The following is a 17,510-nucleotide window of genomic DNA, read 5'->3' as shown; positions in this document are numbered from 1 at the left end:
AAAAAAAAAAGGCCGAAAGTAAATTGTCATTTTTCAAAATGCAGCTCCAGGGTTGTATGACTTTGGAGAGATCAACTGTGTGCCTCTGCTTCCTCACACCTAACAGCCAGGCTACATGTATGTCCCATGCTTTAGGGAAACACAAAACAAAACCAAAAAGCTCTGTCAAATCATTTTCAAATTTAAGGCAAAATGTAAATGCCCTTACAAGGACAGTGGGGGGAATGACGTTTGACTTTCCATATCTATTTGGGTAATTTGGCAAGCCGGCTCAGATCTAATCTGAGCTAATGCCGAGCCCCCTTCCCTGGAAGGGTGAACATTTGCTGGACCAAGTGCCCAGAAGTTCAATGATAAACCTGTTTCTACCAGGACAGAGAGCCTGCTCTCTCCTATCAGCCGGGCATACCTCTGCTTTTCGTTGAGTCAAGAGCTGACTGTGGGGACCATAAGTCATCAATTTCCAGAACACAAAGGGATCTGGGTGATCGAGCTGATGGAAGTTCACACATCTGATTATGTTTTAAGAACAGGGTTCACAAGATAATCAGTGCACGGGTCACATAATTAGCAAGTCTCCTGGGCTGACCCAAATTAATGTGGTGTAGGCTAATGTTCTTTTATGTTTCTTTGCTCCAGAATGCTGAACTGCACGGACATGCTGGAAACTGATGCAAACGTGTCCTGCACTCTTGCATGAATTGTTCACAAATGTGTTTGTGACAGGATCCCCAAGGAAGCAGCTAGATTCCATCCAGGCTCATTTCAAAATAGACAATAAAGAAAGTTATACACACACAGACTATAAGGAAATGAAATGCAAATTTTAATAAATTACAGATGAGTGAGATCATGTCAACAGGAAATTTTCTAGTTTGCTTATAGTACTCTATTGCTCAAGTAAGAAAACTAATCTCTTTCTGAAAATTTCTTTATCATAAAAAAATGCTGCCTATATTTGTTTTCTCTACATTCGGAGGTTAAGAATGGCCCTTGTTTCAAGCACTCATTCTCTATCACCAAGAAATAAAATACAATCAGATATTAAGGATGGTGAATCCAAAAGTTCCTCATTCATTTAATGTGGAACTTTTTTTTAAGCTCTTTATTGGAATATAATTGCTTAACACTCTTGTACCAGTTTTTGAGGTACACCAAAGTGAATCAGCTGTATTTATACATATATCCCCATATCCCCTCCCTCCCGCGACTCCTTCCCACCCTCCCTGGACTTTGACTAATACTGAGTTATCATACATATTTAAAACATCCATAATAGCGCCATTAATAAGAATGTTTATGATTATCTCTGCCATTATAATAATACCTGTACTTACAAGTATAAAAATCACTTCTATGATTATTACTATTGTTATTATAACCTGATTAAACTCAGAGCTGGGCTACCTTTCTCAAGGCAGTCCAAGACCTGCTGGATTAGGTCTCTGGTGCCTGAGCTCAGGTTCCTGCATGGTAATTAAGGTCCCCAGGTGATTCCAGATCTGGTTACCAACATCTGAGAACCACTGTCTCAGACTTAAGGGAAATCTTTTTAGACCCTACAGAATGAAAGGATAAAACGTCAAAATTCATCCTTTAGAGTAAGTGTGGTTGTACTATTTTACAGTTGTCAGAAAGCCATATGAGGTGAGTGTGCAGGGCCAAAGGGCACAGCCTCACTTTTTTTCACCTACTGGTTGATGATGCGCTTAAATAGATTTCAAACCAAATCCTTCAGGTGTGAATGCCATTCAATACCCCTTTTGCATTCAGAAAATATCTGTCCAAATGATTCTTGAAAGAGTGCTCACCGTAGGCAATACCATACTTGTCCAGGTTAAAAGAACCAAGGGGGCACTCTGAGGAGCCACACCTGAGAATAAGCCAGCCAGGGATTAAACCCATATCTGGCCTGCAGCCTGCTGACACCTGCAGAGACACTGGCTCTACAACACCATTCACCTTTTAAATGAAATAACCGCTGCAAGCGATCAGACCTGACATATATAATTAATATCTCCAAAAACGTCTTAAGATGATAGTCTCAGTTTAATGATTTAAAAATGTCCCAACTACTGCAGTGATTCCACAAGAAAGTCTATAGCCAAACACTTATGAAAAGAACCACCATCATTAGAATTGAAAAAGGTAAACTAAAGTATCGCTTTTGCTTATTAGAATGGCAAGATTTAAAACATTAATACAATGCAGAATTTGCAAGGATGTGGTAAAAACAGGCATACTCAGACCCTACACTGAAATCTGGAGTGATCTTTCAGGATGGCGATTTAGCAATCTTTATCAAAAGTCTGAAAAATATGTATACACGTTGACCCAGCAGTTCCATTTCTAACAATTTATCCTGTAAGAATGTTCAATATGGCACAAGTGAGAAAGCAAGTCAGAAAAAAAATATTTGTGGTGTACAGCCAATAAAAACAATCAGTATTTATATACAGGTCCACACTCCCTTATCTATAATCTGAATTCTCAAAAGTTCCAAGAACTGAGAGATGTTTTTTTTTGGTGATGCATTTATGGGAAAATGACCTACAAGAATATTCAGTCTTTATTCCATTAATTATAAATTATTAGTATATTTTGCTGCTGAAATGTTATGTATTTGATTATAGAACCTATCCCTTGATGGGGGCTTTACAAAATATATAGCATAGTTCTCATATTATCTTTCTAAAATCTAAAAAGAAAACAATTTTGAATTCAGAAACAATCTGGCTCACAAAGTTTTGGATACAGGATAGTGACTCCACATTTATACGTGCATAGTTAAATTTTAACATGTCTACCTATCATAATGTTCACACTGACTTTCTCACATGGTAAAATTACAAGTGATTTTTACTTTCTTCCTTTGCTTTCATATGTTGTCTGAATTTTCTTTTTATAATGAGCACATTTACCTTTATTTTTATAAAAATCAATGTATTTCCACTTGGGAACTTTAAAGGGGAGGGAGAAAGAATCTAGTCCTTATGAAACCATTCAACCAAATTTCTTAATTTCACATATTATAGCTCTGTTCACATATTATAACTGTGTTTTATAATTCATAGTCAAGTGATTTTTCTGCTGAATGAGCTTTCCAATCACTTTCTTAATCTGTGACCAAGCTCACCATACCTTATTGTATCTTCACATCATTTATAGTAGTCCAGATCAAGACCTATTGGCAGTCCACAAGTACAGTAGCTGAGACACCTTCCCTGGCTGCCATAAAAGATCTCTCCCCGGGCAATTGTCAGAAAGCAAACAGACGCCCAGCAGTGCCACAGGTATCACCACATGCACCATCCAGAATGACAGTAAGGAGGACAAAGAAAGGGAAATCACAAAAGGAAGAAAAATACGTACACTTTCATGTAGAAATCTTTGTCTTGCCCGAAAATAAGAGAATTAAATAATTTTGTTGAGTATCCTATCTATCTCTCTCATGAGACTGCAGGTCGCCATAAGCAAATTCATGTCATACTTCCTCTGGCCTTACGAGAAATGAAAACTGTGTAGTTTTTAAAATTAACTAGATGTTAAACAACCATGCTATTCATCAAAAATATAAAGAGGTAATTAAAAAGAGTTATAGTCAGGAAGCAGACGTCAAATGGATGGTTGTAAGAATTAAGAGTTTAAAAGGCCCACAGTAGTAGTAGTAGCACGCAACCAGCTCTGTTCAATCAGATTTTGGCTCATCCATTCTATGATATTTACTGCTCCTAACTGTGGGTCAGGCAGGATGCTAGGTCCTGAGACACAGCAGTGAGCAGCCCGCTCTTGCCTCTGTCCCTGATACAGGGGCTGCAGTGGCCACGGAGAACTTCACTTCCTCTTTCTCATAAGAAACTTAAACATGTGTGTCCTAGTGCCAAAGGTGTCTATGGAGTCAAGTACAGCGTTGCCTTTTGTAAGTTATTAAGCCCAACTTTGGTTTCAAAATCCAGCCCCAGGAACTCGGAAATGGAGTGATTTGAGATACACATTTTAAACATTGTTTTAATTTGTAAAATTAGAATACTACCTACACCTCACACATCTGAGCACATAAAATACGTGACATGGCCTCAGGCCCAGGTTTGTGTGCTCAGTTGGTTGGTTTTGTTGAGCAAAGGTTATTTCTCTCCCTTTTCCTTCCTCCCCACCCCCATCCATTTTCCTCACTGGACTGGCTGCCCCCTCTTACTTGCAAACCCCCTGGAGTCAAGATAATAAGATACCTTGACCACCAGGAAAGAGTCAGTGCTCCTTGATCCCAGCAGTCACATCGATCATGAACCCCTTCTGAGTCCCCACCACTACTTACATTCTAGACCAGCTGTCCTAGTCTTATCAAAGGCCAGGCCGCGACTTCCTGGAAACCACTGGTGTACCTGATAATGGGAACCCACGTCTCGTTGTGTCACAGCCTCTTCAACATCTTCAAACAATCAGCAATTTCTCCTCACACATTCTGTACTTCCTCCAAAGGCCCATGTTTCTCCTGACCCAAAACTTTCTGGGAAGAATTTAACAACAACCATTTAGTGGACACTTACTATATACTGATGTTACTATCCTGAAAGTTCCACATCTATATTCTCTCATTAATGCCCACATCAGCTACAGGAAGTGGGTAACATTACCATCCTCACTTTTCAGAGGAGGAAGGCATAATTTAGAAAGTTTGTAACTTGCTGAATGTCCTTTGGCTGAAATCCTGTAGATGTATCAGTTCTGGGATCTTTACTCAAAGGTTAGCCCACTGATGATTTCATATTGCCTCTGGTGGTAGAGTCAGGTATTTCAAAGATGGCTCTACTTCAGGCAACTTCAATATCACCTGGGAGCTTGCGAGAAAAGTAGAATCTTGGGCCTTCCCCAGATACACTGCAATACAATCCACATTTTAACAAGATCTCTGTGTGGTTTGCACACACAATAAAGTTTGAGAAGCACTGTTCTAGAATATAAAATCATGGGACTTCCCCGGCGGTCCAGTGGTTAAGACCCCAGCTTCCAATGCAGGGGTGTGGGTTCAATCCCTGCTCAGGGAACTAAGGTCCCACAGGCCGCGGGATGAGGCCAAAAAGTAAAAGAACAATAATAAGAAGAAGAATATAAAATCACCATTCCCAACCTCATTTTCAGTTAGGATGATCCAAACCTGCCATCAGACTGTATGGCACCTATACGCAAATTAGAAGGCATCTCATCTTCATATAGCATTTGGCAAAATGATAGTGTCACTGTACGAAGAAGCAGACAACTCTTCCTTCAGGCTGCCCTTCCTCCCAATGGCTGGGCACACACCACACTACCTCTACACAGACCATCAGCAAAGCATATGGTATTGGCCATATCAGACTCTTGGCCAAATATCACACTGACATGGTACTTGGCCCTGCTGAAGCCAAAATTCCTAAAACTCTGACAAGCACTGCTAACACTATATTTTCCATTTTGTAATGGAAAATGTAGGATCAGGGTGAATTGAAGGATAACTGGATCCAAAAGTATTTCAACACCCAACTTTAGTGAAGGCTTGGCTGCAGTGCAGTGTAACCCAACAGATACACACTCTTAACTCTTTGCCATGGGCGTAGCCTGAGGGCAAAGATCAGGCTAGTGCCTTCAAAATGCACAAGGAAACCAATGAGCTGAACAGCCAAACTCCTACCACAGAACCACTGACCTCTAGGATTGTTCACTACCTCCCAGACAGGCCAACGTCCACCACAGTCAGGACAGCCTTCTTTTTATCTCAAAGGAGTTATACTTTTTACCGCAGAGGATGTGTGTACATTGAAAGAAACAGATAACCTACCAACTAATCTATAATCTTACACATCTCAGCAGTGGTATCAAGTTTCTTGATATATGCCAGTTCTTTCTAAGTCATTTTTCATTTTAAACAAATAACACAAGATTAAGGAAACCGCATAATCATCTTACAAAGTAGTGGTGGCAACAACTTAAAGGTTATCTTCTTAACAAATTCACTTTAAGAAACATAAAATCAGGAAAATAAATGTGTTCAAGATACAGATTTTACAACAAATCCGCCAAAACTAGTGACCATAGCTTTAAGCGGAGCATTTTTTTAATCCCTAGAAAGGAAAGTGTCACAATATAACATGATACAAAAATGTCATTATTTTTCTAAAGTACATTTCCTTGAGGATATTCATGTTTGTTTACATGTGCATATATTCATGAAACTCATAGTATATTAACAGCATGCTATTTAAAAGCACAATTATGTAGCAAGTGTAAGTGATTTAGGGTACATGATACAGTGAAGAATAGAGTACAAGAAACAAGAAGATTTTAGGCTTTGATATAGCTGACCAAGATAAGCAAAACTGCTGCTTTTCTAAATCCTAAGCAAGCCCCACCCTAAATGTCAGCAACAGCAAAAAGTCCGGAACTGAAATTATTTCTTAAGTGGTGTGAGAATGAGGAGGAAAAATGCTAGCATTTCTCATACTCTCACTAGATCCCTTCAAACTCCATTAGGCATTCATTTCTTTGGTTCCAACAAATAGATTCTGACTCTCTAATTGAAAATAGATGCATTGTTTTAAAATGAAAGGGGAAAATCATGCATTACTTGGTTTAAAAGAACAAGGAAAGTATTTATGTGATGCTTTGCCAGGAGTTAACTAAGAACAGCCAAATGACCAGATTCATAACTTCCTACTAAAACGTGTTAAACTATGCCACATGTATTTTATATGGTGGCTGTCAGTCCCTGGACACCCAAAGTCTGAGCAGCTGAAAGGGATTTAGAGGGAGATTGCTTAAGTAGAGTTCTCATGTGTTTGGACAAATCAGTAATGTTCCTTAGAGCACTTGCTCTTTTCTTTTTTAAAAACAGCCAAATTGGTTTATGTTGACTTTCATATAGGAAATGTTTAGTAAATATTTGTTGAGTGACAAAATAAAAGATGATGGACACTGCAATGCACTGGGCAAAGGATGGTCTTTTTAGTAAATGAGTTGAGTTAATTATATATCCATATGAAAAAAATAAAACCTGACCACCCTCCAACACCATATTCCACTATCCATCTGAAATGGAATTTAGATCTGAATATAACAGGCAAAACAACAAGGAATTTAGAAGAAAAATCTGCAGATTATTTACACAACCTTAAAGCAGGCAAAGATTACTTCAAAAGGATACAAAAGGGTAAAAAAAGATAAACTGGACTACATTATAATTAAGAACTTCTTTTCATTTAAAGAACTATGAAGAAAATAAAAAGCAAGCCACAAAGTAGAGATATTTGCAATACATTTACTCAACTGAGATTCCTTAATATATGAAGAAGTCCCACAAAACAATAAGAAATCAGACAACCCAATAAGAAAAAAAAAGGTAAAAAGTATTTTTTAAAAGATAACCAAAGGCTGAAAAATATATGAAAAGGTGCTCAACATGCCTACTTATCAAAGAAACACAACAATGTGACACCACTGTTCAGCCACCAGAATAGCTAAAATAAGAAGACTAATAATACCAAGTGTTGTCAAGGATATGGGGCAACTAGAACTTTCACAAATAGCTGGTGGAAGTGTAAATTGGTACAATTACTCTGGAAAACTCTTTGGTAGCACCCACGTACTGAAACTGACTAGATGTACACCTCTGATTCAGCAATTCCAAATTTTAGGTATGTACCCCAAAGAAATACATGCTTATGTTCACCAAAAGACAGGTACAGGAATGTTTATAGTGGCATTATGTGTAATAACCAGAAACATCCAAATTTCTATTAACAAGGTGATATAAACAAACTGTAGCATATTCATAAAATGGAATATTATACAACTATGCTGTCTAATACAGTAGCCACTAGTCACATGTAAATATAAATTTAAAAGATTAAGTGAAGTAATAATTCAGTTCCTCAGTCACATCGGCCACATTTCACATGCTCAATAGTCACACGTGGTTAATAGCTACCATATTGTTCAGCACAGACAGAAACCACTTTCATAAAGCTCTATGGGGCACTGCATTAAATAGCAAGGAGAATAAATGAATAAATGAGGTAACAACATAGGTGAATTCCTATGTTGTAATGGTGACTGAAATAAACCAGACACAAAGGAATATGTACTGTATGCTTCCATTCATACAAAGTTCAAAAACTAACAAATCTAACCTATGTCATTAAAAGGCAGGATGGTGGTCCCCCTTGGGGGTTGGGAAGGAAGCATGAAGAGGTTTCTGAATTTCTGGTCACGTTAATCTGGATGAACAGGTCTGTATGCAAATGTGTTCACAATGGAAAAATATATGGACAATACTAATGATGTGTGCACTTTTCTGTATATAAAAATCACCAAAAAAAGAAATCAGCCTCAGTTTATTGCTCAAGGCTTTCTTCGCTTCAGAGTTCTCGTCTAATGAACGTGACCTCAAGATAACTCATCCCGCATAAATGATATGGCATGCCTTGGGATTATGGATTAATTTCAGCCAAGAAAAGGGGATTACAAAATCTCATATTAATCTTCTATTTTTATATGGCTGCCATGGGTATAAAATGAATAAAGAACTACAGTGGAACAAGGATGCAGTGATGAGAAAACAGGGCTAGGACATATTTACAAGATATTAAAAGAGAAAAGAAAGTATACAACGGGATTTTGAAAGCTGATATAAGTACTAGAGAATCCGTGTTGATCAACTCCTCAACAACAGTCCTAGAGAGAAGGGAAAAAGTGGTAAACCAACTTCAGAAAAAGAAGTGACTGGCAGATCAAGTTGGTCATGAAAAGTCTCTAGATTCCTTTAGACTATTTATTAGAAAGGAAACTCTCAAAGATTTGTAGAAGCAGGAGTAGAAAGTTTCCCTGTGAAAAAGTACAGGCTGTCTTTGGTGGCCAGTAGCCAACAACCCAATTAAAATAACTATCGCTACTAATCCCCACAAAACCTGCACCTGATTTTGAAATTTAAACCCTGTTTAAAAATACACACACACATATATATATACACACACACAGATATAAATATTGTAATCACTTATGGGATTGAGATGCAAAGAAAGAAAAATCTCCATCAGGCTAGAGACCACTGGTCAAAACAAATCTGTTTTTAATTGTCTTTCTTTTTTTCTTTTTTTAAATTCTCGTAAGTACTCTGGAATGGACAATGTTCAAAAAAGGTAGGAGCTTTAAACTATAACAAAATAACTTTAACAACAGCTTCATCTCTTTGTTAGAGTTTTGGAATCAGCATTGAAAAAAAAAAAAAACAGTGTTGGAAAGCATTTAAGAGGTTGTCTAGTCCATCCCTGGTCTTATTTCAGCAAAATTGCCTTAAAGAATTTCACATGTTAAAAATACATTCTATTTTTGAACACATCCAGATAAGGAGATTTCTCTACCTCCCTTGGTATCCCATTTCAATGACTGTCATTCTGAGGGAAGTTTTCCTTAGATACCTCCTAAATCTGGTCATGCTGTTTAAGTTATTTTGTTTGTTTTATTCTTAATAAAGATGGAAGATGAGTAGTATTTGTTCTCTCCATGATGACAAATTCATCTTATAATAACTTCCAAACTTTTTTTTATCATTGGCAAGACATTTTCACATAGATTATCTATTTAGCCCTTGAAATATCCTATTATTATCTGTTACCATCATACAGATGAGGACATTTCAGGCTTAGAGCATAAAGACATTTAGGCATAGGGAGGAAATGTGACAATCCCAAGGTTACTCAGCTACTCAGTGCTTGGGCTCAAACTCAGCTACTCCCTTCATTTATAACTGTTGCTATATCACTAACCCTTCAGCTTCCCCCCACATTCTACCCTGAACAAGGCCAGAATAAGAAACTGTATTTTAGGACAGGCTTAGCAAATGCTGAGCAAAACTGGAGGGTTTGCATCTATAGAGAACCCATGTGTCATTTTATTTCTTAAATTGATGGTATGATTTTGCAGAAGATAACTGTGATTTGTGCCCACGTCATTCCTCTTCGTCTACTAACTGTACTCAGATTTCCCTCAGGGACTGTCAATCAAATTGCCCAGCCTTGTCCAAAGAGCTAGCACAGAAGCCGGGCTGGAAGAATCAGGCAAGTTTTCCCAGGAGTTTGAATCCTGAGCGGAGTGACAGAAGACTGAAAACGGTCAGAGTTCATACTTCTCTCAGGTGACTTCCACAGACCTGCCCTGGCTTCGAGAGTTAGTCCTTGGGCATCTCCTCAATTCTCTGAGTGACCCCATAGCCCCACCAATTCTTTTTCTACTCAAATTAGCCAGTGTTGGCTTCCGTTGCGTACAAGCAGAGAACCTTGACTGAAACAACCGTCCTGAGGAATACATAACGAAATATACTGATTAAGGTCTACCTTTAGTATGTGCTTATCACATACGTGACAAATATTAAACTGAAATCAGTCTCTTAGAAAATTCCCTCATGTTGAAAAAAGTAGTACAGTAATTTTCTTGTTCAACTGTTCAAAGGCAGGAATGAGTTGGCAAGTCCTCTGGAATCTTGGCTACATTTTTCTTTTGAAAAATGGCTTCTGGGAGCTTAGATTTCTCAGGAAGTAGAGAAAATTCAGAAAGCTGTAAATGTGTTTAACCAGGTACTTTCCCCGGGACACGTCCTTTCTTAGAAGGGTTCTGGGAGGACAAGAGGTATTTGTAGGAACATGTCCCCTCAGCCTCTCCACCCCCGGGAAAAAGGGAAACACAGGAGTCAGGCCTGGAAACTTCTGGCTGGCTGGTCAAAGGCAGCTGCAGCCTAGGTGCTAAAAGAGCCCTAGTCATCAGGACTCTTGGGTCTAACAGCAGAAACGAGAACAGGTGACAGTGTCTACCCAACATTAGCACAGGGCGGAGTTCTACTCAATATCCGTCTTGAAGATTCATCAGATTCTTTTCTGCCCCTGGGATTGGCAAAGCGAGCAAAGGCCTTTCAGTACTTTGAAACTGCTGTAAGAATAGCTGGGTTTCACAGTTCACTAAAATTATAAGCCAACAGTAAAGGGATACCAGGACCCGCTAGCTGGAGTAATTTGCCCAATGAACAAAAGCTCCTGCAACATTCCTGGCTTGTTGTGGGGAAGATAATAAATTATAAGACAAGAAGCTTGCTCACTATAAGGTAATCTGCACTCGGTTAAGAAAATAAGGCACATCCACATGAAACAACAACAGGCAGAGCAGGAAGAATGCCAACTGCCAGGTTCAGGCAGTAAGTACATAAAAGTCAGGAGTTCAAAACCTTGTGATCTACCTCCCCAAGCTGTAACTCAAGACAGTTCTTGGCCGTGTTAACCTAGAAATTTTATTGAGCTAATTTCAAGGCCAATCAAAGAATAATCAGAAGAGTACGCCTGTATAAGACAGGAAAGCATAAAATAATAGTGATGAAAATTCTACCTTTTGGAAGGTAAGAAATGACAGAGTAATCTGTCTCATTGTTGAATGCCTTGCACCTGGTAGAGCCTTAAATGGATCTCCTGATTTGACAAAGCAACAGATATTTAATCCCTTTCAACATTAGTTATCAACACTTACGTTTAGGGAAAAGGCAAAGTAATATTTAGAAATAAATAAACCTGACCTCACAGTATTCAGAAGTCCTCAAACACATTCTCTTACTTGGGTTGAGTCCAAGCAGCTCACCTATAAATATTACTTGTTTGGCAAAGAAAGTCCAAGAACAGGATAGTGGATACACACCCAGGGAAGAATTAATCTGATTTTTTGGTAGAAGTTTGCAATCTATTACAAGCTCCCCTGGAACTGAAGAGCCCTGGGACACTGAGTAAGGGCCCTGAAGAGACATGCAATGCAACACTGCTAGTTCGGGCAGAGGTGGTCTGGACTCCCCTTGACCACTGTGTCAGCCCCCCGCTAACCAGTGAGACTCCCAATTCAGTGCAGTAACACTTACACAAGAGCAAAAGAAATGGCAATATTTCAGCATGGCAGGCCCCCAGCTAGACCAAGTTCACAGCAAACAAAACTGTGAACAATTTCTCAGTTATGAACGGGCCATATTGTTTGTAAGCTACATTTTTGCTTTACAAAATACATGCACTTAGAACCAAAAACAAAATTAGGCTGGAAAATACTGGAAAATGTTTTTATTTATGCTACTACCATAGATTACAGCCAATATGGCAGCATGTGAAAAGAAGCTTTTTAATAAACCGAATGGTTATTTATTTTATATCTTTAGGGTCACAAAGTAATACAAATCACAATGCACTGCCTCCAAGTAATTGCTAATAAAATGCACACCAAGTCCTTTAAACTATTTAGAAAACATTAGAGCATACTGTAACCAGGAATTTGTGTAGAAAACTCTAACCAAGACATAAAACATTATTATTATTAAGCAGGTATTATGAATACAAGAAAATAAAAAATTTAAACTTCTTAGCCTGGATTTAAAACCTTTTAGAAGCACATTCTAAGCCTTTTTTGTTGTTGTCGTTCTTATTTCTCCAGTTCTCCTCTATAGCAATTCTGTTCAAGTAAAAATGGCCAATTTATACACTGCAAGCACATCCCTTCTTCTGAACATTTACTCTAGCCATTCCTCCTCCCCAAAGTGCCCCTCCCTCAGCTCTGCCCTTGCCTCTTTCTGGACAGCAAATTTCTGCCTAGCCCTGGTTAACCATCTCTGCCTCCCTGACTGCCTGCCGCATTTATTCCCTTACACATCAACAGCTAACTATTGATTTGAATAATCATTTCAACAACCGGGGCGGGGCGGGGGGGGGGGTTGCAGGAGAGGAGGCTTTCAGTTGTTAAAGCTTACAAATGATTTACCCATTCATAAAGCAAGTATTTTTTGAACACCTACTGTGTACAAGATACAATGCCAAGGACAATGAAGACTGAATGGAACTGACACGAGATTTACTTTCAAGGAGCCCAGAAACTACTTCGGAAAATAAGATCAATACCTAGATCATCATAACTAATACAAGCTAGGCAATTATCAATACTCCACTATGGGTTCTGCTAAAGAGGGTGGGATCACTTAGTACCATGGGGGAGCAGAGAAGAATTTGAGGAGGAAGCAGCAGTTGGGGGAACAGGAAGGAGAAAGACGACATTATTTCCTTAATAAGCTTTAACAAAGGCAAGGAGGGGGCAGAGTTGAGGAAGTTAATGGAGGAAGCAAGGGGTGATGCTTTAAAATTCATACATGTTGTAGAGAAAATGGAGCAAATGTGAATGTAATTTATATTATGAACTAAACAGAATTAAACATATTGAGGAATTCAGAGGTCAGTCACTATATTAGGCAGTATGTTAAGTAACCAAGAGATGTGGGAAGATTTCACAGGATAATTATGATCTCTGAGAAAAATCTGTATTATTATAATGTTTTACGATGTTGACTTTTAACTGAATGGTATCCAACATTCTACTTAGCTAGAATTGATACAAAGAGCTCAAATAACACACAATAAGCATTCCTTGATGTTGTCTATGAATAAGGCATAAATTCCATATCAACTTCTACATCTATATGTCTGCACAATGAATGACCTTCATATGAAAATCCAACATCAAGGCAAGATCCTTAAGGATTCTTCTGGAGCACCAAGAAAGATGATTTTTTTGGTATAATTAAGGAGATGATATTATACTTTAATGTGTAAACTGGCAATATGTATGTATAGATATGTAAAATATACACATACACAATTATACCACACTTGGTAACTCAGACAGAATTCAGAGACCTGTGATAACATTAGATCATCATATTATCAACCAACTGTAGATTGGAAAAGTCACTGGCATTTTAAAAAAAATTCCTTCTACAGAATAGTCGTACAACTGCAACAAAATAAGCTTGCCACCTATTTCAGAAACTCGTTACACTGAGATTTCTTGGGGAGAGGGGGACCTTGATCCTTTTAAATTCAGACTGTTTCCATATCCGGGCAACCTCACATAATTCAGGTACCACACTCCCATGAACCTATCTAGATCTTTTCACCCTTGAGAGTACAAATGGGGAGGATTATTTGTGGAGAGACTCTCGTTGCCTTTGGAAAACTAAATGTGAAAGTACCCATCAGATAAGAAGCAGCCAGTCAATTTCAAGGAACCACCCCCAAAAAAGAAATGCCCAATTTGAAAATAATCTGAATTTTTAGAAGCTTCTAAATGGTAACAGAAGCGGAGGTACAGAGAACTGCTTTATTTTACCTATGATTCATGTTTGTGAGTTACATCTCAGTTAATGAGTCACACTGGGCATGCCAACTTCTTGCTAGTACCCATTGATCCTGGTATATGGAAATATCTTCAAGAGTAGATTATTGAGAATACTGAGAGAATGAAAGTTCTCACTGAAGGTCCTAAAATAATTGTAGGTGCAAAGGTAGTGTTTTGTTAACAAAAGGTGAGGTTTTACCAACTTATTATAAGATCAGCATCTACAAGTTGTAAGGAACAAAGACTGCATCCATCAGTAGACATACTGATTGATTAACGGGAAGGAAAGACATTTCTACAAACTCCAAATAGATTCCGCCTCCCTCATAAACACAAACCTGGAGACACCCTCAGATGCACCACCCTTGTCAGGATCATGTAGCTATAATATTTAGAGGGTGAGCTATTACAGCATTTGTTTTTAACTGAATAAAAAACAATCTGGTTTTCTATTTAAAGTAACAAAAAATGCTGGATATTGGGAAAGTTTCCTTGTTTTCTCAAAAGCTAAAAATTAAAAAAAAATTTTCCCTAACCCTTTCTCAAGTGATTTTTGAAGTTTCTATTACTTTAACACAACTGCAAGGAAACGTGTTTGAAAGGTTACTGGAAGTGACAGATGGGCCTATTTTGAAATAAAATGATGCCTGTGGTACTACTGAAAGGAAGTCACGAAATCCAAAATTAAACTGGACAGAATGGTCTTAAGCTGTTTTTGTTCTTTTTTCAAGGAAGTACAAAGAGTGGGAGGTTGAAGCAAGGCCACTGCTTCTCATCTGAATCCCCTCACTTGGGTCAATTTGTCTTGAACTGACAAAATGTCTTCTTAATGTAATGTGTGCACCTACATTTTAAACATCCATGTATCTATCATCGAATATCCAAACATGTCCTTCACTGATATCATTAAGAATACAACTCCAATTTTTTTATAGCTGCAACTTTAAAGATAAGGGAAAAAAATTATAAACAACTTGTTGAGCCATTAAAAGCCTCACTTAGGATGAGATGGAAAACGTCCATTTAAAAAAGCCTCCATGTGACCCAGCTATTCCCAAGGAGCCACACCTACCTTATTGTGCTCGTACTTGTAGGGGATCTTGAGCGTGTCCATGGCTCTGATCATAGCCTGCATGGCTGTGAAGATGTTCTGATACACCAGCTTGGTGAAGCCCCTTTTGTCTTCATCAGAGTAGCCTGACCCATGGATGATTCTCATCTGCTTGATAAACGTACTCTTGCCACTCTCTCCTGTCCCTGGAAGAGAAACGACAGCAGCTCATCAGACCATGAGACCTTAGCACAGTCTCCCAGACAACTAAAGGAGGAGCAGGCCTTGGATGTGACATCCCCAAGAGCCTGCTAAGAGGGCATCACAGGACAGCAGCATTACCAGAAGGGGAAAGGCCACCTATGGTGAACACTCAGAAAAATCAGAGGAGTGAGAGTCCATTTTAGAGGCAGATGAGATTTAAAACAAAAAACAAAAAACCCCCTAAAAACAAAAAAACAACCGTCACCTCTTCGGAAGCCACTCAGTATGGAATTTTGATAGTGATTTGTAACCATGAATCTTATAAGAAACACAATGAAAATAGCATCCTTTGAACAGAATAAACACTTGATAAAGCTCTCTTCCCTGGAGAATGTCTGAAATGATTCCAGGAGACTGGGATGTTTAGCCACGATTTGGGTCTGGAAATGACAATGCACTTACACAAATGCTGTTCAGAAAGCGGTAAGACAAAACTGCCTGAAAATTTCTAGACATTTTCTCTTATTTTAAAATGGGGTATATGGAGAGCACAGTATCCAGATAAGGTAAGAATCAGGAGTTTTCAGGACAGTGATACCAACTGTATTTATCTCCAGTGGGGGTGGGTCAGCCAAGTTATGCCAAGGAATCACTTAATTTGGAAAAGACACAGTGACTCTCCTCTTGCCTACTCTTAACTATGACACAGAAATTTACTGTCACTGGATTTTTTTCTTCTGTGTTCTCATTTTTCCCTTCTTCAGTATTCCTTTCCAGTCACCAAAAGCCTGAAGATAACAAAGCTACAGACGCCCGTGGGGGTAGGAAAGATGGAAGATGAGATCATTCCACTGACTGACAACCTATTTCTTCCACGGTGAATCTGAAACTATGGATCTAAAAGCTTCATTTTTTTTTAATGTAAGTGGTTTAGGGGTATGTAACTTCATTTCTGAATATCTCCCACTCACTTTCAAATTTCCTTGAACTTTCCAAAATAATAAATGTCTTTGTCTTCCCCTAACAATGTGGGGGAAAAAATAAAAGTTTCTTGGATATTAAACACGGAAGAATATAATAATAATATACAGGATGACAACAGTATCCTTGTCGCCATTTTCTATCAACAAGGCATTAAAAAAAAAAAAAAAAAAGGTGGAAAAGGAGAACTAAAAACTTGGAATACTACATCTGTCCTAATTTTGTTTGGTTTTCCTGGTGGTTGGATTTCATTACTATCTTTATAAAGAATCATGAAAAATTAAAATGAGTATTACAGTTTTCATAGAAGCACTCTTAAATGACTACAGATGTCTTGGTAAACACAGAAGCCTCACATAGCTACAATGAAAGATGACTTCTGGCCCCACAGAACTGGGGTCGCCAATTCTTTTATCGTTTTCATGTGACTTTTAATAATGTGATCTGGAATTTCCTGAAATATAAAATTAACACCTCCTTTATCATTTTCTTATGACTTTTAATACAGTGATCCAGAATTCCTTGAAGTATAAAGTTAACACTGAAATGTGGATGCTATCGATGCCCGTTTTAACAAGATTAATTCCAAGAGTTAAAAATGAACTTACTATAATCCCATCCATGAACACGGGGAAAAAAAACAGAAAGTCTCTAAAAAGCCATGAAATTGTTTCTCATTACCGATCAACAATTTATAGAAAGAAACCAGTATCTTTACTTTCCTGAGCAATTCAAGGTACGGAAGGAAAAGACCCAGATAGCATCTCTGTTCATCACCCTCACCCCAGAACCCACGGCCTGCTCTGAGGCCCCCCGAGACCAAACCATCGAATCAGAATCTCTGCCAGTTTCTCCCACATCAAAAACAAGCAGAAATCTTAATATGTGAGGTTAATGGTGTGAAAAGGAAAGAGAATTGAGCAAGAGGCCTCCTTCTCCAGCTGAGAGGCTTTTATATACTCACCCCCTCAAAATAAAATCAAGGAAGGAAGGGAAGAGGGGGCTTCCCTGGGGGCACGGTGGTTGAGAATCTGCCTGCCAATGCAGGGGACACGGGTTCGCG

The 17,510-nt window shown here is 38.4% G+C and overlaps 1 protein-coding gene across 1 annotated transcript in view; it reads right to left on the bottom strand.

Moving 5' to 3' along the window:
* Positions 1-17,510, bottom strand: part of LOC130844974 (guanine nucleotide-binding protein G(q) subunit alpha) — a 280,960-nt gene that overhangs the window by 169,235 nt on the left and 94,215 nt on the right. Inside the window, exon 2 of the mRNA XM_057721434.1 lies at positions 15,284-15,468. Within this exon, the coding sequence (XP_057577417.1) occupies positions 15,284-15,468 (185 nt within the window). The remainder of the gene's footprint in view (positions 1-15,283; positions 15,469-17,510) is intronic.

The sequence above is a fragment of the Hippopotamus amphibius genome, chromosome 2, assembly GCF_030028045.1.
Source record: "Hippopotamus amphibius kiboko isolate mHipAmp2 chromosome 2, mHipAmp2.hap2, whole genome shotgun sequence".
Classification (NCBI taxonomy): domain Eukaryota; kingdom Metazoa; phylum Chordata; class Mammalia; order Artiodactyla; family Hippopotamidae; genus Hippopotamus; species Hippopotamus amphibius.
The sequence above is the reverse complement of the archived record's forward strand: the minus strand, read 5'-3'. Positions and strand labels throughout refer to the sequence as shown.